Raw genomic sequence first — 27116 nt, forward strand, 5'->3', positions numbered from 1 at the left:
GCATCTTTGGCTCGGAATCAATACCAAAATCCTTAAGTGAAGGTCAAAATCTTTGGATCCAAGTAAACTTTTGTTTAGTGTATAGACTAAGACTTATTATAAGAAAACATTTTTTACTTTCGTTACAATTTGGATTTTTAAACTGACATTTGTTTGTACGTGAATAGCTACATACAAAGAAAAATGTTTATTTGCCGAAAAGACATAAAAAACTGAGTTCACACATAAGTACTCCAAAATCTTCTATGTCTTAAGTAATCTTTAGAAAATATAATTGCTCTCTACACACTCTTTTATAAGAAAACAGGAAAAGGTCATGGTATTGTAAAAGACATTTTGTCTTACAAAAATTATTTTTTTTTCAAAGCCAATTTAGTACAATTTGAACTACGCTACTTATCATCCTGCTCTTCTCAAACAAGAGAACGAATATCATGTGCGAAAATTCTCTAGTATCAAAATAGTTTTAGATATATTGTGAAAAATCTGTCTTATTAGTCATTGACAATACCAAGATGTCTTTACATTAATGAAACATTTCAGATACTACTCCTAAAGAACTCTGAAACCGTTGCCTATAAATCAAAAATATTTTGCATTATTAATATTTCGCTAATATTTTGTTGTTTATTTATTGTTAAGCCACCCATACCTTTATAGCAGATGTATGACTAACTCTCAGACAATAAAGAGAAAGATAATGAGAAAGTGAAAACGACAGAGAGATACAATAACTTACATTCGGTCCTAAGAAATAAAATGGAAAGTTATTGCGTCGAGAGGATTAGAAGAGTCCTTTATTGAATTATTATCGATGTGAAGGAAAAAGTTTATAAATTCAAAATCTAAAATATCAGTGCGTGCTCTTAAATTCCAAAAACAAACAATAAAGAAACAGAAACATTAATAACAATATTTATTTTGTAAATTACATGCTATGGAGAAACATTATTTATCGCATATACATATATATATTTAATTTATACAACTCGTTTGCTGCTTCTGCTATAAATTATAGGTTCGATAGCTTATGCATTTATAAAAAGTTCTAAGATATGATAATGGGGTTTTTCTCTTAGTTATTATGAAATAAAAAATTGCACATAATAAATGCTTAAATTTCTTCGTTTTTTTTTTTTTAATTCTTTAACATATTTTTTGGGAGATTTTCATTGGTTTGGATTTCGATTTATATTCTCGTTGACTTATAGACTAATACGAATTCTACTTGCTATGTAAAGAAATCCGAAAATACAGACTATTAAATATTTATCATTTGATGTTGGCTACAGCATACTTTTAGGATGGCTGGGCAGCAAGGTTTCCTTAACTTGGCTTTTGTCCCCATAGAATTACCTCTATTGCATACCATTTCGGGGGGTTCCATGTCATAGGGATGAGGAGGAGGATATCTTAAGGCGTTCACAAATATTTGTCTACACATTTGTTTGACTTTGGGGTTTTTCCACTTTCTGGTTTTCATTTTGTGTCTCATGATTTACGACCAAAGTGATTTTTTCTCCATCCGATGTTGCGGTACAAATGATACCACCATTTATATCCCCTTTGGGTTTCTGGTTATTACTATTGGACGATTTATCAGTGGCTGTGGTGGCCGTCGATGCCGATGTACTTGACGAGGAACCGCCACCACTGTTATGCACAATTGTGGCAGCCAGGAAGCAATTGTTTTGCGTAGCTGGCCCCGTTCGGGGTACAGACATACGCCTGGATGCCTTGCGTTTATTTGCTGCACTTCCGCTGCGCTTATGGGTAACGACACTGTTCTCGTTGATCAATTGGCCCTCCACTTCGTGGCTGGTCACACAGCTGAAGGCCTTGGTAAATGATTTGCGGAAGTTATCACTCAAAAAGGCATAAAGAATGGGATTCATGGCCGAGTTGGAGTAGGCCAATAAACCGAATAGCAGAAACAAAAGAACTTCAACACGTGTTATCTCCCTGTGTTCCACATAGGAGTAAATCGACGACATTTGTGACACCCAATGGGGTAGCCAACAAAATACGTACACCGTGATGACTGTCAACACCAACCGTGTCACTTTGCGATGCGAACGTTTCTTCTCCTTTGATTTGTGTTTCTGCTGGACACTGTGCAATTTCCGTATCACCAAATAATAGAAGACCATGATGAAGCACAAGGGGATGGCAAAGCCTAATAGGAATGTGTAAGCTATGAAGGTGGCGCCCGAATGTTTCCTATACCCCTCGGGCCAATCAATGTTGCATGAGTAGTTGATGCCATCATCCTGGTGAACGGTGCTGGCAAACAACACCACCGGCATCATTAGAATGGCCGATGTTACCCAAGCAATCATGGATACCAGCTTGGCTATGCGTATGGTCCGATAACGTGGCGATTCAATAGGATGACACACCGCCAGGTATCTATCGGCAGCCATTATCAACAGAAATAAGGACGAGGTGAATTGCGTTATCGAAGTGCTTACCATGTAGGCTTTGCACGCAAATTCTCCAAACTTCCAACTGCAGATATGCATGGTATAGAGCAGGAAGGGGATGCCAATGAGAAAGCATTCATCGGCTATGGCCAAATTCAGTATGTAGATATTGGTAACCGTTTGCATTTTGGAAAAGCGAAACACCACCCAAATCACCAGGGTATTACCACATAGGCCCACCACACACACCAGCGAGTACAGGGCCACAGTAAAGACTTGGGCTAGGGAATTACGATGGTCTAGGCATTCCTCATAGAATGTAATGCCATATTCCAGTATTTCTTCAGTATTATTAAATTCCCGAGGAAAAATGGATGAACTACGACCACTGGTAATAGCTGTGGTTCTTTCCGGTCTGATGGTTGTTGCGGCATAGCCCCATGCATTGGATAAAATCTTCTCCCATACAGATATTGTTTGCATTTCATCCATATTTGTCCTGCTGGCTAAGCCAACCGTTGTATTACGTGATGAGTCCATGGCAACATTGCTCATTGTCTTTTCTCTCCGCAGGCGGCCATGGGCTTTGTTTATAGTTCCATTACTTCCGACAACAAATGCACCCAGAATATCATCATCATCCGGAGCAGGAAAGTTTCGAGTAATGGCAATATGGATTTTACTTTTCACATCACCAAGAGGTTTTCCTCTAACGGTTGTGGTGAAAGTTCTCATAGGTGATTGGTGGGTGACTTCCGTTGTTAACTCCTTGACGGTCCGAGCACTGTCTGTCTCCGAATGTGCAGGTGGCGATGGAACTGATGTTGATTCCATAGCATGTGTCCAAGAGCAACAAATTAGTAACTTGGTAGCAATGATAAGGCACCAGCAACACCACCATGAAAGCGGTAATTGTTGAATGCAAACATGTTTCCTTTCTACTGTTTTCGTCTTCATTGTGTACTCTGGTCAATGTAGTTGTTGAGTTGAGGCTTCTTCTTCTTCTAATCTTTCATTGATGCATATACACAGCTCCAATGTGGTTTTCCTTGCCGGCAATAGACCATAGTGTCTGAAGAACGTGATTTGTAGCTTGAAGTGTCCGCCAATGTTTGTAGCCCATGCGACATTATCTGCAAAATGATGAAGACAAACAATTTAATTAGTTTAGAAAGTTCAAAAATAAAAAAAAGATTAAAAACTAATTGACATCGTAGTGATGATAGGTTAGGTTGACTATTTAATTTCATTCGCATTTGCAATAGAAGTGAAGGATCTGAGTATGGGGCAAACTAAACCTAAGATCAAGGAATAAAAGAGACATCATTAAATGGACAAATCGACTCAGAATAACCTCGGGAATCGCCATATACAACTATGCGAAATTATTTACTTTGGTCCCTTATATACCAGTGCAGCTAGTAGTCCTCAGAAGTATTTCTTGTATGCTATTGTCATGAGCACAAAGATTTCTTGCTCTTAAAATACGAATTCATAGAAGACTCATTTCTCCGACTTTTTGCAACTTGACCATAAAGGTAAAAAAATGAAGTCGAGTGTTAATTTTTAAATTATGGTAAACACGTTTTTAATTAATTTTATTATCACATAATGAAAGTACCAGAAAACTCGTATAAAATCAAAGTTGTTCCCCAATATCAATCTTCATTACTGGAAAGACTAAATCTTTGTAACCTGGCGAGTTGTTTTTCAATGTAGGGTGTTTACTATTCAATCTGTTAAATCCCTTGGCCTCTTCTATATAGTATCAAGTGACCTTACAATTTCAATTAATACAATCATACAATTTAATTTAATTGATACACATTCACATATAGTGGATATGCCAATATTTGGGTAATATTATTTTTTTTTAAGATAGTGAAGCAAAATTTTTAAATTTTTAAAATGTCATAGACTTAATAAAATATTTCTGTGGAAAAACCTTTTTTTGAAGAACCACCAAAATTTGATTAACGTTTAATTAATATTTTTCAATATTCCTTAAACTATTGTAGGCTATTTTTTACGCGTGTTTGGTTTTTGAGGTTGTTACCCAATTAAAATTTAATTTCAATAGAAATTGGCATAACCTGTATCACCTTGCCAGCCACTCAGGTATAGAGCTATGGTATTTGAACACAAATAGGATATTGGCAAGCGAATGGTATCCGAAAGATGCAATAAACCACTGTGGTTGCAATGCTGCAGAGAAGAGCTTATCATGGACCACTTTAAATTGGCCCGTGTACATTTCCTTGGCACTGATTTTAAGAGCCCCCAACAATGTTTAGTTTATGTGGGTGTTAACGGAAACACCCCCGCACACACACCCATACTCACATACCCATACCCACAAACTCAGCTATAAACTCATTCAATAAAATATCCATTCATTTGTATCCTTGTGTAAGTGCATAAGGATTTTCCCAATATGTATGGTAGATGGATATATAGGATCTTTGTGGTATTTAACCACATCGTTCTGTGTATGAGCACTCACAAGTACACATCTATGATGTTGGGTAAATTTGAATATTTCTTTGTTCAATATCCACAAAATATGAACCTAAATTTATTTTCTTTCGAAATTCTCATACTTAACTTCATTGTAAATATTTGGTTGTGTTACAGTTCAAAGGTGAAATTGTTGCTTGCAATAAGGCAATAACTAGAGGCATATAAATTCAGTGAACAATGAGATTATTCTGTAGCATTCGATATTATGATGTGCCAAATGCTATATGGGATCATGAGGTTCACATATACCAACTAGATGGTAGGCATTTTTAATATAACCATCGAGAAGCATTGGCCAATGCTGTGGACTTGCATTTATAAAAAGGACCATGAATTAATTCCAAATCTCTGCCAAAGACTCAGCAATGGTTAACAAGTTACTATGAGTTTCATAGCTGATTTTTGTGTAGAATCACACACTATGTTATATAAGTTCCAACTCGTATGTTATAAGGCTTTATGAGATAAAATCTTGAGCAATTTTCTATATAAATAAAATTTTGACAACATTTTCTATAGAATTAAAATTTTGACAAAATTTTCTATAGAAATAAAATTTTGACACCATTTTCTATAGAAATAAAATTTTGACAAAATTTTCAATAGAAATAAACTTTTGACAAAATTTTCAATAGAAAAAAACTTTCGACAAAATTTTCTGTAAAAATAAGCTTTTGATAAAATTTTCTATAGAAATAAAATTTTGACAAAATTTTCTATAGAATTAAAATTTTGACAAAATTTTCTATAGAAATAAAATTTTGAAAAAAATTTCTATAGAAATAAAATTTTGACAAAATTTTCTATAGAAAATTGACAAAATTTTCTATAGAAATAAAATTTTGACAAAATTTTCTATAGAAATAAACTTTTGATAAAATTTTCTATAGACATAAAATGTTGACAAAATTTTCTATAGAAATAAAATTTTACCAAATTTTCTACAGAAATAAAATTTTGACAACATTTGCTATAGAAATAAAATTTGTACAAAATTTTCTATAGAAATAAAATTTTGACAAAATTTTCAATAGAAATAAAATTTTGACAAAATTTTCTATAGAAATAAACTTTTGACAAAATTTTTTATAGAAATAAATTTTTGACAAAATTTTCTATAGAAATAAAATTTTGACAAAATTTTCTATAGAAATAAAATTTTGACAAAATTTTCTATAGAAATAAAATTTTGACAAAATTTTCTATAGAAATAAAATTTTGACAAAATTTTCTATAGAAATAAAATTTTGACAAAATTTTCTATAGAAATAAGCCTTTGATAAAATTTTCTATAGAAATAAAATTTTGACAAAATTTTCTATAGAAATAAAAGTTTGACAAAATTTTCTATAGAAATAAAATTTTGACAAAATTTTCTATAGAAATAAGCTTTTGATAAAATTTTCTATAGAAATAAAATTTTGACAAAATTTTCTATAGAAATAAGCCTATTATAACATTTTCTATAGAATTAAAATTTTGACACCATTTTCTATAGAAATAAAATTTTGACAAAATTTTCTATAAAAATAAACTTTTGACAAAATTTTCTATAGAAATAAGCCTATGATAAAATTTTCTATAGAATTAAAATTTTGACAAAATTTTCTATAGAAAATTTTAAAATTTTTTTGACAAAATTTTCTATAGAAATAAACTTTTGACAAAATTTTCTATAGAAATAAATTTTTGACAAAATTTTCTATAGAAATAAAATTTTGACAAAATTTTCTATAGAAATAAAATTTTGACAAAATTTTCTATAGAAATAAAATTTTGACAAAATTTTCTATAGAAATAAAATTTTGACAAAATTTTCTATAGAAATAAGCCTTTGATAAAATTTTCTATAGAAATAAAATTTTTGACAAAATTTTCTATAGAAATAAAAGTTTGACAAAATTTTCTATAGAAATAAAATTTTGATAAAATTTTCTATAAAAATAAAATTTTGACAAAATTTTTCTATAGAAATAAGCTTTTGATAAAATTTTCTATAGAAATAAGCTTTTGATAAAATTTTCTATAGAATTAAAATTTTGACACCATTTTCTATAGAAATAAAATTTTGACAAAATTTTCTATAAAAATAAACTTTTGACAAAATTTTCTATAGAAATAAGCCTATGATAACATTTTCTATAGAATTAAAATTTTGACAAAATTTTCTATAGAAAATTGACAAAATTTTCAATAGAAATAAACTTTTGGCAAAATTTTCTATAGAAATAAACTTTTGACAAAATTTTCTATAGAAATAAATTTTTGACAAAATTTTCTATAGAAATAAAATTTTGACAAAATTTTCTATAGAAATAAAATTTTGATAAAATATTCTATAGAAATAAAACTTTGAAAAAATTTTCAATAGAAATAAAATTTTTACAAAATTTTCTATAGAAATAAAATTTTGACAAAATTTTCTATAGAAATAAAATTTTGACAACATTGCTATAGAAATAAACTTTTGATAAAATTTTCTATAGAAATAAAATGTTGACAAAATTTTCTATAGAAATAAAATGTTGACAAAATTTTCTGTAGAAATAAATTTTTGTTGTTGTTTTTTTATTTCAGCTTAAAACCATACATTGACTAAACTACAAGAGTAGCTTAACCAACAGAGGAAAAGAATGTTTGTCAAATTTATTTGGGCAAAGCCCTATAGACTGCAAGATGGTTGGATGGACGCACGTTTCGGAATAACCACATTCCTCATCAGCATCCTCTACTTGCAGCAAAACTATCAACCAATTATCAGAATAAATTCAGGCAGTTTATTAAACCCAACAAAAACCACACTTGAACCCTCCGAAAAAAGGTTTTACATTGATAGCCGGCTTATGCCGAAATAAACTCGAAACAAACATATCTCTTTTCCTATGCCACTGTCAAATCATCGATTTGAATTCACATGGCTGGGTTTATTTTGAGCGTGCCTCCTCTTCTTTTTCCATTTGTTTTGTTTTGTTATTGTTGGTTTTGTTCTTTAAGCATTGTTGTTGTTTTTTTATTTCAGCTTAAAACCATACATTGACTAAACTACAAGAGTAGCTTAACCAATGTATGGTTTTAAGCTGAAATAAAAAAACAACAACAATGCTTAAAGAACAAAACCAACAATAACAAAACAAAACAAATGGAAAAAGAAGAGGAGGCACGCTCAAAATAAACCCAGCCATGTGAATTCAAATCGATGATTTGACAGTGGCATAGGAAAAGAGATATGTTTGTTTCGAGTTTATTTCGGCATAAGCCGGCTATCAATGTAAAACCTTTTTTCGGAGGGTTCAAGTGTGGTTTTTGTTGGGTTTAATAAACTGCCTGAATTTATTCTGATAATTGGTTGATAGTTTTGCTGCAAGTAGAGGATGCTGATGAGGAATGTGGTAATTCCGAAACGTGCGTCCATCCAACCATCTTGCAGTCTATAGGGCTTTGCCCAAATAAATTTGACAAACATTCTTTTCCTCTGTTGGTTAAGCTACTCTTGTAGTTTAGTCAATGTATGGTTTTAAGCTGAAATAAAAAAACAACAACAATGCTTAAAGAACAAAACCAACAATAACAAAACAAAACAAATGGAAAAAGAAGAGGAGGCACGCTCAAAATAAACCCAGCCATGTGAATTCAAATCGATGATTTGACAGTGGCATAGGAAAAAGAGATATGTTTGTTTCGAGTTTATTTCGGCATAAGCCGGCTATCAATGTAAAACCTTTTTTCGGAGGGTTCAAGTGTGGTTTTTGTTGGGTTTAATAAACTGCCTGAATTTATTCTGATAATTGGTTGATAGTTTTGCTGCAAGTAGAGGATGCTGATGAGGAATGTGGTAATTCCGAAACGTGCGTCCATCCAACCATCTTGCAGTCTATAGGGCTTTGCCCAAATAAATTTGACAAACATTCTTTTCCTCTGTTGGTTAAGCTACTCTTGTAGTTTAGTCAATGTATGGTTTTAAGCTGAAATAAAAAAACAACAACAATGCTTAAAGAACAAAACCAACAATAACAAAACAAAAGAAATAAATTTTGGACAAAATTTTCTATAGAAATAAAATTCGAGAGGTTGGTTTAAGCCTTTCAATATTGACTACAAATATTGGACATATAACGAAACATATTTTTAATGTTAAACAATATTCTATATTAGGGTTGCCAGATGAACTGGAATGGGCTGGAATTTCCAGATTTGCTAAGTCATGTCCAGTTACAAGGTATTCAATAATATTTCCACCTAAATATACTTTTTAAATAATATTTCTTAGGAAAGACTATACGTTTAGTTATTTATCTTTTTCATTCCCAATAAGGTGATTTTTGAGTGTTAATTATTTTTAACCAGCACTCAATTACACCCAGAGAGAGAAAGCGTAGTAATTTAAAATTTTTAAATTTTTACTTTTCATTAAAAAAAATGCCGTTATGTCTCTTTTCTTGTCTTCAGAGTTAATACCTTTTAACTACAGTTTTTTGTCTCTACTGAAAAATAAAAAAATTTAGTGTTACTACCCTTTTGTTTTTTTTTTCTTTTTCTGTAAATTTAGTTTATAAGAAAAGATTAAATTAAAAAAATTTTCTGATTTTTTTTAATTTAATTAACTTTAGTTTATTTTATTTATGTGCATGAAAACACTGAATTATAAATGTTTTGTTGTTTTATTTTTATTTATTTAAATATTTTAATAAATAGTTATATTCCTCATATTTGGGGATTTACGAAATCCAAATTTTTTTTAAATCCAGCCAACTTTTTCCAAAATTCCAGAGAATAGGCCATTTGAATCTGGCAACCCTATTCTATATAGAAGATTTAATTATATTCTATATCGAAGATTTAATTATACGAATATCTATCTATCTAGACAACCATTGAAATTGGCATCTGTTGGTTTTGAGGACTACCAAAATATATGACAAAATATATTTCTCTTAGTTTACGCTCTTACTCTGCCCTAATTTAGAGTTTTTATTGACAAACATAATTAATTGATTGATTTCTAATTTAAATCATTTCTCACTGTGTACTGATGTTATTTGTGGTGGCCCAATAATTGTGGCGTGGTAGTTTATGGCAGACAATGGGCATTTGTTATTATCAGCTAAAGAGCCAGTCAGCCACTGAGAGTGAGAGCATACTCATCGTCATGTTGTGGAAACATATGGTGGCCAACGAAACGTCATATTAGCGTATAGACTCGCACACACACATATATACACATAGACGCCTGGTTGTAAAAGCTATTTATAACCACAAAGAGGTACAGCAAAGGCTTATGACCTCACAATAAACAAAACCAAAAGCTAAACAGAAACTATCAAAATACAAACACATACACGTACACGCACACATCCATATGAATATACACCCTGCAAACATATCAATCGTCGTTTTGTATTTTTAAATCGATTTGCAGTATAAAATACAGATTTGTATTGACAATATTATAGGTCAATGGCATTTTCTTATCCGTTTGGAAGGAAATGTCAAACTATGTGATGACTGCCAGATATTTTGACAAAAAAGTTTATGGATTAAACTTCTAAAATTATCCCTATTGAAAATCATAAAAATTCGTAAATTTTAAAACATTCGTATATCAATCAAAAATAAAGGAAGAGATCAGAGACCAAGGAAGGCCGGCTGAGGGCTACTACACAAAAATTTAGCATTGTGTGTAATAGAAAACCAGAAGTATTGTATTGTCATCTGATCTTTTCCCATGCCAATCGAAAATGTTTGCTGGGAATTACCGCAATAGATAAACCAACCAATAGCACTAGTATTTGCAAACAGACCACCTAAACTCACGAGCTCATGTTCAAACACATACAAAAATAGCTAATAAATTAGATTAAGGACTTTTAGATAAAGAGGACGTTGCAATAAGCAAACACTTTAGTAATGTGTAAATGGCTGAGACGAGGCCAGGGGGAAAGGACGATACATTTGGAATGATTAATAGACCCAAGCAGACACAATACCAGTCGCAATAACCTTGGTAAACAATTTAATATGTAAATGTAAAGGGTGATTTGTTAAGAGCTTGATAACTTTTTTTTTAAAAAAACGCATAAAATTTGCAAAATCTCATCGGTTCTTTATTTGAAACGTTAGATTGGTCCATGACATTTACTTTTTGAAGATAATTTCATTTAAATGTTGACCGCGGCTGCGTCTTAGGTGGTCCATTCGGAAAGTCCAATTTTGGGCAACTTTTTCGAGCATTTCGGCCGGAATAGCCCGAATTTCTTCGGAAATGTTGTCTTCCAAAGCTGGAATAGTTGCTGGCTTATTTCTGTAGACTTTAGACTTGACGTAGCCCCACAAAAAATAGTCTAAAGGCGTCAAATCGCATGATCTTGGTGGCCAACTTACCGGTCCATTTCTTGAGATGAATTTTTCTCCGAAGTTTTCCCTCAAAATGGCCATAGAATCGCGAGCTGTGTGTCATGTAGCGCCATCTTGTTGAAACCACATGTCAACCAAGTTCAGTTCTTCCATTTTTGGCAACAAAAAGTTTGTTAGCATCGAACGATAGCGATCGCCATTCACCGTAACGTTGCGTCCAACAGCATCTTTGAAAAAATACGGTCCAATGATTCCACCAGCGTACAAACCACACCAAACAGTGCATTTTTCGGGATGCATGGGCAGTTCTTGAACGGCTTCTGGTTGCTCTTCACTCCAAATGCGGCAATTTTGCTTATTTACGTAGCCATTCAACCAGAAATGAGCCTCATCGCTGAACAAAATTTGTCGATAAAAAAGCGGATTTTCTGCCAACTTTTCTAGGGCCCATTCACTGAAATTGCAAGCGTTGCTCGTTAGTAAGTCTATTCATGATGAAATGTCAAAGCATACTGAGCATCTTTCTCTTTGACACCATGTCTGAAATCCCACGTGATCTGTCAAATACTAATGCATGAAAATCCTAACCTCAAAAGAATCACCCTTTAGTTACTCTTCTCGTGCTGCAAAACATTTTCTTATTTATTTGTTGTTGTTAAGAGTTTGCCAATTAATTAATCACTCAGAGTTTGATGTGATGTTCCCCATAGGGTCAGTGTCTCATACAACTATGGAATTTACCATTTACTATGAACTTGTAATTTGTTTTACAAACTCATGGGAATAACTTACACGAACTATAGGTATTCAATGGCAAGGATACTAGGGTTTTTTCCGGCAGTTTTGAGATTTGATTATATTTTCACTATCGCTTTCGCGGGAATTAAATGCAAGAATTTCCGGGTTTCTTGAGAATATTTTATATAAAATATTTTCAATCCGATTAAGACCGGCATTAAGAGCGCATTATCCAAAGAACTTGTTCTTTGACCGGGATCCCGGAAAATTTGGCAAAAATTCCCGCTTTCCAGAGAATGAAAAAATATCCCAACAAAAACCCCTAAAGAATACACACGCCTAATTTGTAGCGATAAAAATGTTGTTTATGGTCTTTACTGGAATAAAAGTTACTAAAATTGGTCGGGAAAACTTTATTTTATTTATTGATTATTTTGATCTTATAGTAAATACAAGATAAAAATATAAACAACTAACAAAGCATAGGCGCTAAGGTCATTAGCTCAATTTTTGATGATATCTTATGGATGGATGATGATATAGAGTTTCTGCGAATAGGTATTACGCAGTTTCAAAAAATTTCTCTTTGCTTTATAAATATTGATATGCATTCGGAGCCAAATAAGCTAGTAATTATAACAGTGATGCCAACTCCAGAAAGGCAAAATGCACCAAAAATATATTATAAATTCTAACATACCACCTCCCACCACAAAAAACTACTAAAGCCAGCTAAAATCTAATGCTCTACTAAAAACAAAAAAAAAAACGTCCAAAGATGTATTATAGAAGATTTTGTGTATTGATTTGACACATTTTTGATTTTATGAATTTATGAACCTCTATTCCAGTGTACACTTTAAACACTTTGAATGCTTTCATCCAATTCATTTGGGTCAGTAGTCTTTAAAATTTCAAAATATTTTTTTTAGAGGAGAAAACCTTTTTTTCGACATTAAATTTGAAAATATTAACCTTTAGAGCGAGTCTATTTCTTATTTCAATTATGAGTGCTTTTGTGAATTTAATACAAACGTTTTTAATTACATCTTTATCAATTTCGTAAATTCGGCACTCGTGCTATAAGCACCAAATTGGCATCACTGAACTACACCTAAGATACATTTAAGACATAATTCACTTTTAAATTCAAGTTTTGCTTACTTGATATTGACAGATCTAATCCTCAAATCGCAACGCTGTCGTCCCTAAAAATCCCCAACTATAACCGAAATCCTTTAACAAAAATCCCAATAAAAAAATAATTGTACAGCTTATTAATGAGAAAATAATCAACTTTTGTACTAACTTTTGACTAGAATACGTTATAAGAAAGAGAAGACTTTCGTCCGTGCTATATGACCTAAAGCAACATTTCAAGAAGTTTTCTTTCTTTAAATTTGAATTCTGTAGAAAACTAGAATTTTACGAATCTAACTAGAATTTTACCACGACCACGAAAGTATATGGAGTGTTGAACGAATATATTAATGTGAAATTCTTTAATAAATACGCCCAAAAATATACTTATTATTATCCTATTATGAGAAAATAATCAACATTTGTACTAACTGATATTTAAATTGTTGGAGTAAAATACTTTATAAGAAAGAGAAGACTTTCGTCCATGTTTAAAACGACACTTCAACAAATAAATAAATACAAATTTTACGAATCTACCCAGAATTTTAACGCGATCACAAAGGTTATGGAGTGTTGGACGAATATTTCAATGTGATCTTTCGACCAAAATGCAAAATTCTCCGACCAAAAAGCAATCCGATGCTTAGTTATAAATGCATAAATAAATTAAATTTTTACTATTTCTAAGTATCTTTACTTAGAGAAAATTACTATCAGTACTACTGAATATATTAAAAAAAAATCCCCAAATTTCTTCAAATTCCCCATCAGTCTCCAACTCAAAAATGTTGTTCTCATTTTTGTTATACGAAAATAAAAATTTTATACGAAAGTAAACATTTTACGAATCTACCCAGAATTTTACCACGACCACGAAGGTATACGGAGTGTTGGACGAATATTTCAGTGTGACCTATAATTCAAAATTTAAAAGCAAACATCATATATTTTTACTATTTCAGTCGAAGTATCTTCACTTAGAGAAACTAACTCTTAGTACTACTGAATATATTAAAAAAAATCCAGCCAACTCAACACTCGATATTGCGAAACAAATCAAATTAAAATTCAACATTCAAAGTCGTCTTCATGTATAAATTATGCCAAGATTCAAGTAAAATTCGTCTTTAAAATTCTTGTAAGATACCCATTTTGATTAGTTTACATTTAAAAATAATTTTGATTAGTTTACATTTAAAAATACTTTCTTTATTGAAACTATGACCTTCCGAATCCATTATCCAACTTGCTATACAGTTTCATTTTCTTTACAGACACACACCATCTGCCACAAAATACATGGTCAATATTGAAGTCATATCAGAAAATCGTAAGTAGGACAATAATTCACTAATTGATATTATGTACATCCTTCCATGCCATTGTATCATTCGTTAGTCTCCAGCTGGTAATTTAAGAAGATCTCTTTTATGTCGTCTTTGCCAATTGCTAATTCAATATTGTTTTTCAATGTGTAATGTTTGTCTGGCTGGCTATATGCCAGACTGAATATTTCTTCCTGCCCACTACTACCAAATTAAGAACCAAAAGGAAGAAGAATCCTTACACTTGTCTTTGTACCATTGGACAAACATTGGAACATCAATTAGTTATGTTGAACAAAAGGACATTGTATTACAGGAAATTTACCAACAACAACAACTACAACATCCCAACTCCCACCTCCCTAAGGAACGCTATAATAATTCCATGCTCTATTTAAAGATATAAGAACTCAAGGTTTCAACAATTATTGTGAGGAGATTTGGTCATGATGCCTTTTCCACCGTCGTTCATTGTCGTCATCATACTCATATACAACATTCCACTTGGGAGAGCATCATCAATTGTTACTCATATTACATTCACTGTTACGACTGTGATTAATGATCGAATTAAAAGTAAATGTGTCATTGGGAGGAACAGGGCAAAACAATAGCCACAACCATTATTAGAGCCAAAGGCTTAAGAATGATGAGGACCATAACGATTATCACTAACTAACTATGTAGTCCTTGTGCGTTTGGCTTGAATGTTACTTGAATTTCAACTTCACTGACCATCCTCGTAATTAAAACTTATTTGAGATTTTCTTTTCTACTTCAATGCAAACGATGTCAAGTGGATATCGAGTAATATGAAGAGTGCAACAGATCCAATTAATACGACGTTTTTAAGGATAAAGTACGCTTGAAATCGTGAATCATTTTCGGAAAGAGTGAGAAAGAGTGGAAAACAATTAAAAGGGGTTGGGGGATTGCATTAAGGATATCGAAATTGGGAATAATTTAATTATATTGTATACCGTTAAATACAATAGGTTCATATCGGAATACCAACCTTTCTTCATGTACACATGAAGAAAAATACTTACTCTTCAAATGAAAAAAGGAAGACACATAATGTTATCTGTGGCCTATAATGCAGTCCGTCGGTTCGAAAATTTGTGTTCAAAGCTTAGGTTGCAGTTTTAAACCAATCGTCTTGAATTTTGACACAAGTCTATTTTTTGGTTCAGTTTCGTTCCTTACTGATTTAGGTAGAAATACTTGTGCCACTTTAATGGCATACAGTAATCCCTCGATTTACGTCCTGATTGGTTCCGGAATTTGACGACGTTAATCGAAACGACGTAAACCGAATTAAAAATTGCTCATACGTACCCCTAAGTCTATTAATGTATGAATGTACACGCACATAATAAAAAACTTCAAAAAATAAAAGTAATTCAATAATTTCGGTAAGAATTTCAGAAAAAAAATGTTTCGATGTCATCTTCGTTGATAATTTTACTATAATTTTAATAATAATTTTAATTTTACTTATGGAAGGCGTTTCTGATAAAGTGAGCAAAAAAATTGATGGAACAAAAAATTTGACGACGCAAATCGAAACAACGTAAACCGAGACGACGTAAATCGAGGGATTACTGTATTTGCCACCTGACATAAATTTTTCTGTCGCCTTTCTACCATGTTGTACTTTTTAATTAATTAATTCCATTCCATTTGTACTAATACAGTACAGTTTGTAGATTTTAATACCAAATCCTATTAAATTTACGGAAATTATATACGAGATCATTTCACATCCAGTACTTTATTTTTGAATATTTTTTTTTTTCTATTCATACACTAATATATTGGAGTGGATACTTGGAACGCCTGAAAGTATGCAAAGAAAAATGGTCACAATGCCTTCATGAGGTTATCACGCCAAACTGTCACTTTCAGGCATTCATTTTAGATGAAATGAAGATAAAATGGTTGCTACGTTAATTTAGATCAATTACACTCACATGACCATACACTCAAACAAAAATTTACTTAGATCCAAAGATTTTTACTTTCTCTTAAGGATTTTGGTATTGATTCCGAGCCAAAGAGGCGGCTTCTTTTTAAATTAAGACATCTTTAGCGAGCTATCTGGCTTTAAAATTGATCGTAAGTCATTATTATATTTCTGCGGGTATGCCATGAATGTTCTTGCTAAGCACTTTTTCACCTCAATTGCTTACCCAGTTTTTGCTTGGGATGTAATCGACTTTGTTTAAATTACCCTGGTGAATTTTTATGTCATTCCACTAGGACCAAATTATACGAATCTCCTATCTTTCATTCATACAAACTTTGATATTCTTTAGTGTTTGTTTGCCTTGAAATTATCTTTGATATTTCACATTAAACATTTACTCTGTGTTATGTTGTTTCTTCTACTTCTTTGTTTTACTTAAATTACCATATTTTCAAATGAGACATAACGTACACATACAAACTCCTACATACTCCTACCCACAGACACACATTCACCTCAATATGTGAGAATCTAAAGAAATAACAGCCACTAAAAGCATAACTAATAAGAGCATAGCCTCAGGGATCTTTGCTAGTAGCCACCTGCTCTGTATACAATTTTTTATGGCACAAAAAAAAACCAACACCCAGGACATTCAAGTATGTCTATTTGATCTGGGGCCACCATAATTGTTTAACTTTGAAATGAAGGTCCAATATTTGCATACAACCACGAATGAGTCTTTGATGGTGTCCCTACGGGGGAGCAAACAGTACAGTACGTATATGGGGAATTTAAAATGATATTTAAAGAAACAAATCTGAGCAGCAAATAAAGCAAATAATAGACAACTCAAGAAAAAGTTAGCCTGGAATGTATCTTAGAAATGCTTCTTCACAGTTCACATATAAGACATTGAGGAATCTGACATGAAAAAACAACTAAAGGATAGGTAGTGAAGAATTATTAAAATTTGAAAATGACAGATAATGGATGTCCCTGTTAGGGTGAGGGGCAGTTACATTTTAGAAAGGTAGTCAGTCTGCAACAGTAAATTGCCAATCTTTTTAAGATTTCGGTATGCTAGGCCAGGAATTGGGGTTGTAACATAAGTATCATAAACAGACAGATAGACAGACAGACACATGGCCATCCCTAAATCATGTCAGATTTTTTTTTTTTAACTTGAGAGACCATGAGTTATGTTGCTCGAATACTTCAAAGCTGAATACTTCAAAGTGCTTTGGTGCTCATTTTTGAATTTTTCATGCACTCTCAAAAAAAAGTTTACATAGATCCGAAGATGTTGACCTTGGATTTTGGTGTACTTCTCTCGTATCAGTGAATTGGGCAGCATTCATTAAGAGTTCACCACTGTTATAGAGCAATGGACAGTAGGCCTAAAATAAAATAATAAAAGATGTGGCCTTAAAATAAATATATTTTTTGGGAGTTATCTTTAAATCTAGGCTCCATTTAAATTAGGATACAGATGTCATTGATCGAATTTTATTCTTTTTTTCGTATATGGATTAAAAAGATATTCATGTACAAGTAAATATCAGTTTAAGAAATGAAATTATAACATATACTTCAAATTAAATAATGTCTTCATAATTTTCAAAAGAACTTTTGCAAAAGACTCAACATAAGTCTTTTAAATAAAATATCTTTACTGTAAACAACTTTGTCCTTAATATTGCACTGAAAAAAATATTTACGTGATATTAAATATTATGCAACCTAAATTTTAAGATACGCTTTTTACAACATATTAAGGACAATTTTCTTTAAAATAATGACATTTTAATTAAAACAAAGTTTATAATCTTTGCTTCAAGAATTTTTTTTCATTATATTTAGGACACAAATTTTGTAAATTTGCGTCCCTCTGTTAAAGTCGCATGTCTTTGAACTAAAATAAATAAACATATTTTTAATTTAAAGAGATCGTCCTTAAATGAACTAAAATATTGAATCTTTAGATTTAAAGTAAAAAAGCTTCAAATATAGGCTAAGACTTATTTTGAGGATTTAGCATCTTTGGAATTAAGAAAACATTTGTACTTTGAGGTATCCGCTATAATTTGGACTTTTAAACTGTCATATGTTTGTACGTGAATAGCTTTATTAATATATCGCGAAAAGGAAATGAAAATTCGGTAAATCACATCTGAATCCTAATTTTATTGATCCTAGATTTAAGGACATATAGGTCGCTAAAAAATGTCTTTATTTTAAAGAAGTCGCATCTTTGGCTCGGAATCAATACCAAAATCCTTAAGAGAAGGTCAAAATCTTTGGATCCAAGTAAATGTTTTTTGTGAGTGTGTGTAAATTGCGGGGCCTAAAATTTAGGGAGCATAGCATTAACATTTTTGCAGTGCAGGATCGTCCCTTCATTTTTAATAAAACAAAAAAACAAAATTCGTTGGGGAAAACATTACAGCGTTTGTCATTAATTTCATATTTTCCTTTCAAAAATAACTTTAACATAAACGGAAAGATTCATTGCATTTAAGTTCCAACATGTTCAAAACTTCAAACAAATTTAAATATATAAAATATATTTTTTAATTTTTTAAGAAATTTTCTCAGTACAATAAATTTTCTTTTTTAAGAAATTTTCCCAGTACAAAAATTTTCTTTATTGTTATTATGTCTCAGAAATCTAAACAAAGGTATACATTTCAATGACCGCACAAGTAAGTTCAAGACTAACTAAAGCTAAAGAAAATTTTCGTATACTTTTCAAAGGAAGTAAGAATAAACTTTGGTGTGGTTAATAGTGACGTATGGGAGATACTGGGTGTGCAAAAGCACACCACCCCATCCGTCCTAATAAGGCAATGGTTTGGCGCCTATAATTTTTCATTCATTTTTGCTTTTAGGAGAGGGAAAAATTTCGTAAATGGCAATTCAAAATTGCACTGAAAAACATATTGTCGCGACGTCAAATATTTCATGTCCTTAAAACAAGAATACCAATTTTGCTTAGCATAGAAGACACAGTTTTCTTATAATTTTTTTCCTTCTCCATAAGTCGATATGAAGTAGTATTATCTTTATAGTTAAGTAATTCGACTTAAAACTGAGTGTCTTCACATGAAAGAAAATTCTGTTTGACTAAGGTCAAATTGGCTTTAAATTTTTTGACTTTTTGTGTCTTGACTACAAAGCAAAAAAAGCGTTCAACATTAGATGTTTTTCAATATTTTGCAAAAGTTCTTACTTAAAACATAGCATAATTTCTACTTAAAGACGAGTAGGAAATATAAGTTTGCTTTTATAGGTTTATAAAGAAAAAATCATTGTTTCCTAGAATCAAGTTCGCAAAACTTAAATTTAAAAGAGAATTTTGTCTTAAAGGTATCCTTACTTCAATTCTCCGCTTCTTTGGATCGGAATCTATATTAAAATCATTAATATTAAGACAAAATCTTTGGATAGAGGGATGCTTTTTCAGCGTGAAAAATCTCGGCAAATTCTCGTTGGAAATCTCAAAAAATTAAATACAATTTAGTTCAAGTAATTCATTCATAAAAGAGTTCACTTTTCTCCCACATGTATTCCTACGAACAAACACCCTTTTTTATACTAAAATCCTTTTTTTATGACAGAAAACTTTTTTTGTTTTGAACAATGCACTTGCACTCCGTTATCCGCATCTACATTTTCCCATAGATGTGTAGGCAATTTCCCGTTTTTCAGTTCAATTGAGATACATCTTTGAAACAAAAGAAAGCCACAAAAACAAAAATCAAATCTCATTTCCTTTATTCCGTTTGTATTCCCTTGTTGAGGGCAATATCCTATGGCCCAATATTAAGCATTGGTAGTGATAGTGATGGTATCTCGGGTATGTTCTATTTCATTTCCATTTCAAGACATGCCAATATCATGTCGTCACTTGCTGCTCATAGTTGTGCGTGTATAGTACATTTCCCCATTGTGTTGCAAAATGTCATATGGGTTGTAAAAGGTGTAAGTGTGTGTGTGTGTGTGAATAGTAGCAGCCACGTAGCGTTAGTCAATTTCCGCTCGAAGTACTTTGCCAATCAACACACATACACACACATCCACGCTCGTTTGAATTGCAACATACAAAAGGCAGCCTTTGTAAATGTGTGTTTCAGTATTCATATGAAATGAAATTATTGTATAGCACCAACATTGCTACACTCACACTGAATCACAAGACTTTGTATTCATGTAGTGCCATATGTAACAAGCGACAAATAGGTTGCTTTCGAGGAATATGGGTAATAAAAGAACTATTAGGGGTACCAAGGATGTGCCACCTAACATTGTAAAGTGTAAATGGCACCCGGATGTATTTGGCGCTAAATGTTCAAACCCATACCAGATTTCAATGGAGACTATACCAGATTGCTGAAATATGCAAGACAAGGTTGAGATTTGAACACTTTGTGGGTTTCCAGAACAGATGTCGAAGAGAGACGACCGTCCGTCCATACATTTTGGGAAATGGAAAATGTAATAGTATTTGCATTTGTCATATTTTGCATTGTTCAACGTAAATGTGGTTTTCAAATGTGGTATAGCCGGTAGTGATGTACCTTTGTGTGGAGTTCTTTTGTGTGTGAAAAATCAAAACATTTCATAAATCTAAAGCATACTTTTGGGGGCTCTTAATAGTCTTACAATTAGCGTCTGTTGTAAGGTGAAATCACACAAAATATCTTAATTATTGTAATGTCATAGACTTCATTTACTGTGGATGTGAAGAATCAATTTATGCTTTTGTTCGATCAAAGTATGTATATTAGGTAGAGCTATTATTTTGAAATGTAAACGTTATCCAATAAGTTTCGTTTTAACACTTAGCCTATTCACTAAGATTATTTGTACATATTTCCTTTAGATTCTGTTTCGAGCTATTGTTCTTTAATTTTCTACAAGATTTAGATGTTGCTTGTATAATTGATCCGCAACATGTAGATTTTCGATGTCCTCTTCTTCCTCCCAGGGGACTGATAAAGTATATCTGTCCCCTGACTGATATACTTTAAATAGATTTATACTTTTACACCTGAAGCATGCCAGCGGCAGGGATGGAAATGCAGTACTATAGTACTTTTTTCAATACTTTTTCACCCGGGTCAGTACCGTAGTACCCCCGCGAAGGATTTAGTACCTTTTGTGTAGACATTTTTGAGTCGATATCAGATTTATGGTACAATAGCTTTGACAAAATATTTTAATATTTTGAGAAAGTCTTTATCAACCTTATTTGCTAATAGCCTTTTACAAATATGGCAAAACAGACATGTTCATGTGGGAAGAAAATCTCGATTTTGTAAAAGACAGTCAAAAACAGGATTTTATTGAACTTCAAGAATGTTTTAGTCGAAAAAAGAATGCGATTCTATATTATCGATTTTTTATTTTGTTAGAAAATGTTGTCAAAATTTTATTTCTATATAGAATTTTTGCAAAATTTTATTTTTATAGAAAATTTTGTCAAAATTTTATTTCAATTGAAAATTTTGTAAACATTTTATTTCTATAGGAAATTTTTGCAAAATTTTATTTCTATAGAAAAAATTTTGCAAAATTTTTTTTCTGTAGATTTTTTTTGCAAAATTTTATTTCTATAGAAAATTTTTGTACTAAATTTCTTTTACTAAATTTCAACAAAAATTTCACTCGAAGATTATTGTCAAGAGACTGAATTTTAAAGAAAATAAAATTTTGACAAAATTTTCTATAGAAATAAAATTTTGACAAAATTTTCTATAGAAATAAAATTTTGACAAAATTTTCTATAGAAATAAAATTTTGATAAAATTTTCTATAGAAATAAAATTTTGACAAAATTTTCTATAGAAATAAAATTTTGACAAAATTGTCTATAGAAATAAAATTTTGACAAAATTTTCTATAGAAATAAAATTTTGATAAGATTTTCTTTAGAAATAAAATGTTGACAAAATTGTCTATAGAAATAAAATTTTGACAAAATTATCGACAGAAATAAAATTTTGACAAAATTTTCTATAGAAATAAAATTTTGACAAAATTTTCTATAGAAATATAATTTTGACAAAATTTTTTATAGAAATAAAATTTCGACAAAATTTTCTATAGAAATAAAATTTTGATAAAATTTTCTATAGAAATAAAATTTTGACAAAATTTTTATAGAAATAAAATTTCGACAAAGTTTTCTATAGAAATAAAATTTTGATAAAATTTTCTATAGAAATAAAATTTTGACAAAATTTTAGAAACTATAGAAATACAATTTTGACAAAATTTTCTATAGAAATAAAGTTATGACAAAATTTTCTATAGAAATAAAGTTTTGAAAAAATTTTCTATAGACATTTCTCCTAGATTATTTGGTAATGCGGGTTTTTGGTGCATCCATACTGAAGTGTATTTCACATTCGATCTGACTTTTTTAAATATCGACTTCTATTACTTGTTAACTATTTCATACATTGTATGATTCTTAATAAATTCTTAGAAATTGCAGTAAATTAAGGAAGACGCCACAAAGATATGCAAGTCTATTAAAACAAATCTTATAATTGGCACATTATCACAACTTTGTATGGACCCAAACCATTTTGTTAAAAGATCTACTTTAAGTTAATAAATTCATTTGTATTTACAACTGAATTAGCAAAGATTCATAAATCTTCTTACTTTCAGCACATACAATATTTTAAGACCTGTGTGTCCATCTGTCTCTCGGTGTGTATATTCTACATTATAATTATAATGGGGTTTGTCGAGAATATCATGCTAGATATTTCATCTGCTGTAGTTGCTGTTGACAGGGGCAATTTCTATGGTAAAGGCAATGATTTAGATTGCTTACAATTAATGGCATTGTCATAATTTGAATAGACTGAATTTGATATACTTTTGAAAGGCTAATAAAAATATCTTTCAATAGGTCAGTGGAACTTAATTAAGTGGGTAAAATATGCATATTAAAATTACACAATAAGAAAAAGAATACATTGATATTTTGCACATTTACTGCATAGGAAATAATAAAAGAACATTCATAATAATTCTTCACGTGCTCGCATTTGTGGTGTTACAATTTGAAGAGCTAAATAATATGCATAGGCATGTATTTATAAAGATTGTATATCAGTTCCATTATGACCACAGTCAACAATTGACATTGACAATGCTCATACAAATAATATGATTGCCGTTATAAATGTTCATTTTTAAATGATTTTAACAAATAGACATTAGATAGATTTTATGATCAAGTAGAATCGAGCAAACGTTTTAGTCCAACACAGAAAAAATATTTCTAATAGTTTTTAAAATAAAATTTTACAATAATTGATGTTTTATCTAAATCATTTATCAATAAATTGTTCAATCAAAATAAAAATCAATCCTTCTATGAGTCTGCTATTATCACATCTTCAAACTTCTGCAAACAGTTCATAATCAGATTAAAGCTTGCTTCACTATGGGTAGCTCCCTTTGGAATCTTAAAGTCCGGTCTTCATGAAATGCATTTATCTTATCGAGTTAGATACATTCTCTCTCGCTCATACAAAATATCCTGCAAATGTGTAGGCTATGGGTAAAATCAAGTAAGTCATTATCAATTTTAAATCATTATTCTCAAGCATTCGCGGTGCGATACAAATGTTCTTGATAAACAGTTTTTCACCTCAACTACTTTCCATTTTTTTCTGCGAAAGTCTGTCTACCAACGTCCGACTTTATGCCTATATGTCCGAAGTGCATTTCTCATTACGATGAAACCACTTTTAGAGAAGTTTGATACACTTAGAAATGTCATCAGCATTACTGAGAGGGCATAAACCACTGCTGAAAAACTTTAGTGTTCGTGTCGGTCCATATTTTTTTCTCCCGATTTTAAGTCTTGAGAGAATTGGATTTTCATCTGATTTACCAAAAGTTTTTCATAATAAATGTATCTCAGATCAGTCTATATTTTCAGATGACGCAGATGAATCCGTCTCCTAATTTTATTTTGGCATAAGAACCACACGTTTCTTCCGATATGCCTGATGTATTATTTTAGGCCCACAATATCTGATTTCCCAGATTCGCAACATACACTGAAAAAAACGCATGCGCGGTTCCAAGGACTTTGTCTTTATACTAGGCAAAAAATGCATTAGTTTTTTTTAGGACAATAAATCTTTGGTCTCACGACAATATTTTTTTTTTGTCAGTTTATAATTAGAATTTTTCATCCCGTCTACCTTAACCCTGCCACTACCGACATAAACCTAATGTTAAAAATTTTAATTTTTCTTTTTTTTTTTACTTTTACTAGCAGCATGTAGAAAAAATTTGTAATTTTGAGGACCTATCTCAATTAGTTCAGTAACTATATGAACTATATTATTCTAAAAACTTGATTCTTGAATTGTGACCAAATAGCCTCACGAAAATAAGCGGTATATAATATCTATCAAAGCATGAGAAAAAATACAAAAAGATACCGAAACAATACCAGGTATAATTTCCGTATGAATGTCCATTTACTAGAGACATACAGTAGAAAAATGTTCTCAAAATTGTTATTGTTATCGTATATTGTTAAAAAAGTTTATATAAATTAATTTAGTGCTCACCAATATGGAAAATATTTATAGCTTATTTAGATTAAAGCTTCTGCTTTAAAATAACATCGAGAAATAAATCGAAACGAAGTGGGAAAATAGAGTTTGGTGTTGTTTTTGAACGTCCTCCTAAGTGGACATCGGTAGTCAAAGGGTTAAAGTTAAATTGAGTGTTGTATTAGAGTTATAAGAAGATATGATAAATCTTAGTAATTCAAATAAATTTGTCAAAAACCCGTTTCCCATACGAAAATTTTGAATAAAACACTTTAACAACAAGAGAAAATTTCTTTAATAGTTCCTTGGTCTAAAATGTCCTTTTCCAGGAAAGAAATTAATTTCGGCGTGTATAAAATCTACTCAATATGCAGCATATCAATATTTTTTGAAGAGTATCTTATTTGTTTTGAGTGAAACTTTAAAGGTTTTTAAAAAACAGAGTCCATTATCTATTGGACCATATGTAACTTTTTTTTCTTTTAGAAGGAAGTTATATTGTTGTTTCGACAGTATTTCGTCTACTCAACTTCATTTTATTTTTCTTATTGAAATGCATGCAACACATGACATGTTTCCGCCATAGAACATGTCTACGGATGGGTATTGAAAATCATGAGTGATGACAATCTCGCAGGGAAAGGAGAAGGCCAACACATACATGACAAAACAAAAACCTAAGAAACGTACAAATGAAATTGTGTCAGCTAGCCTGGTAAAAGAGAAAATGCGGGAGAGGGGGATACAAAAAAAATGTCAGCCAACAAACCACAGGATGACAACAGACCTCGTCCCAGAACAAAAGTTTCAGCGCAGAAGTAGGACTAGTGGTAATATAAAGGCTGATACTATAGGTACATGGAAGGAAGTGAATGGTGTTAGGAGAAGGACTAGGCAAGGGATAACATTTAGTGCAATGGGGTGATGGGGGGGGTTGAGTTTCAATAAAACTTACACTCTTTAACACTTGCCGGATAATGGAAATTGGTAATACACCAAGCTACCAATGTAAAAAAAATAAAACTTTTTCGTGTCGTTTCCGCTTCCTCTTTCTCCTTTAGATTTTCTTGCTCCAACTAAGGTTTAAGTTTAAACTTATTTTTTTCAATTTGTTGCTTTGCTCATTTTTTTTATTTCGTTGTTCTTTTATTCCATTTAGATGGCCAAGAACTTTTCTTGGCATTTATGACACTTTCTCTTGTCAAAAGAAGTATTGAACTCTTAAAGCTGTTTTTTTTTTTTTGCTTAAGAAAAAATTAAAATACTTCTAAATGCTTAGTGTACGTGATTTTGCCAAGCCATCATAATTTGTTTATGCCACAATTATATTCAATTCATAACAATAACATTCTCTTACACAAAAAACCACGAATGTTTTCACTTCTTGTGTAAACACTTCACTTTTGTTACAAATTTTTTTTACGTTGAAATTTTTTCGTAAATATTTTCTTAATTTTTTTTTTATTTCTCACATCATGCCGCTTTCATTTGTTTCTTGTTTATTTTTTCTAATGGCTTCTCATAGAATTCTGATGATGTTGATGATGATAATGACGATGAGCCTCTATGCCTCGTCTACTCAGTCTATGGGGCTGTGCACGTTTCAACGTTTTTTTACCAACTATTCCATGCTTTGCCGGCGAAATGCGTTTTGTTGTGTTCGAATCGGCGTGTGTCTGGCTTCCTTTTGCATTTGCAAGTTGCATGAACTTTTGATTTTTCCTTCCATTCGGAAAATGCACGACGCCAGCAGCACGTCCAATGTAGAGGGAGACTAACATGTTGCTCTGGCGCACGTACACACACATTCACATGCACGCACATTCACATACAGTTGGCGACAGTAACAACAGGATTTGTGACTGCATCAAGTCTGTTATGCACATTAGCATGAAATTCCAATGATGTTAAGCAAATTAACAGAGCTCTGTTATGGTTGCCACTAAAGCTTTGTCTAACACTGCCAGCCTTATTTAACCAAAAACAAAAAAATAATAATAATAGAGGAAGGACAGAACGTAGCGAAAATAGGATCAGCATTTATGAATGG

The 27116-nt window shown here is 31.4% G+C and overlaps 1 protein-coding gene and 1 long non-coding RNA gene across 3 annotated transcripts in view; one reads left to right on the top strand and one right to left on the bottom strand.

Moving 5' to 3' along the window:
- Positions 1–607: 607 nt before the first annotated feature.
- AstC-R1 (Allatostatin C receptor 1) lies at positions 608–26739 on the bottom strand. Its single transcript, XM_075304032.1, has 2 exons — positions 26022–26739; positions 608–3556 (listed from the first exon to the last, which is right to left on the bottom strand). The coding sequence occupies exon 2, from the start codon at positions 3378–3380 to the stop codon at positions 1437–1439; it is 1944 nt and encodes a 647-aa protein (XP_075160147.1). The 5' UTR covers positions 3381–3556; positions 26022–26739; the 3' UTR covers positions 608–1436.
- The window catches only part of LOC142233204 (uncharacterized), a 94437-nt gene continuing 81768 nt past the window's right edge, over positions 14448–27116 (top strand). For both annotated transcript variants that reach the window (XR_012721353.1, XR_012721352.1), the window contains exon 1: positions 14448–14505. This is a non-coding gene — a long non-coding RNA (uncharacterized LOC142233204). The remainder of the gene's footprint in view (positions 14506–27116) is intronic.

This window comes from Haematobia irritans, chromosome 4 (genome assembly GCF_050003625.1).
Source record: "Haematobia irritans isolate KBUSLIRL chromosome 4, ASM5000362v1, whole genome shotgun sequence".
NCBI classification, from domain to species: domain Eukaryota; kingdom Metazoa; phylum Arthropoda; class Insecta; order Diptera; family Muscidae; genus Haematobia; species Haematobia irritans.

What these genes read in the sequence shown, in the direction of transcription:
- AstC-R1 (XM_075304032.1), bottom strand. Translation starts at nt 3,380, where the DNA reads ATGAAGACGAAAACAGTAGAAAGGAAACATGTTTGCATTCAACAATTA.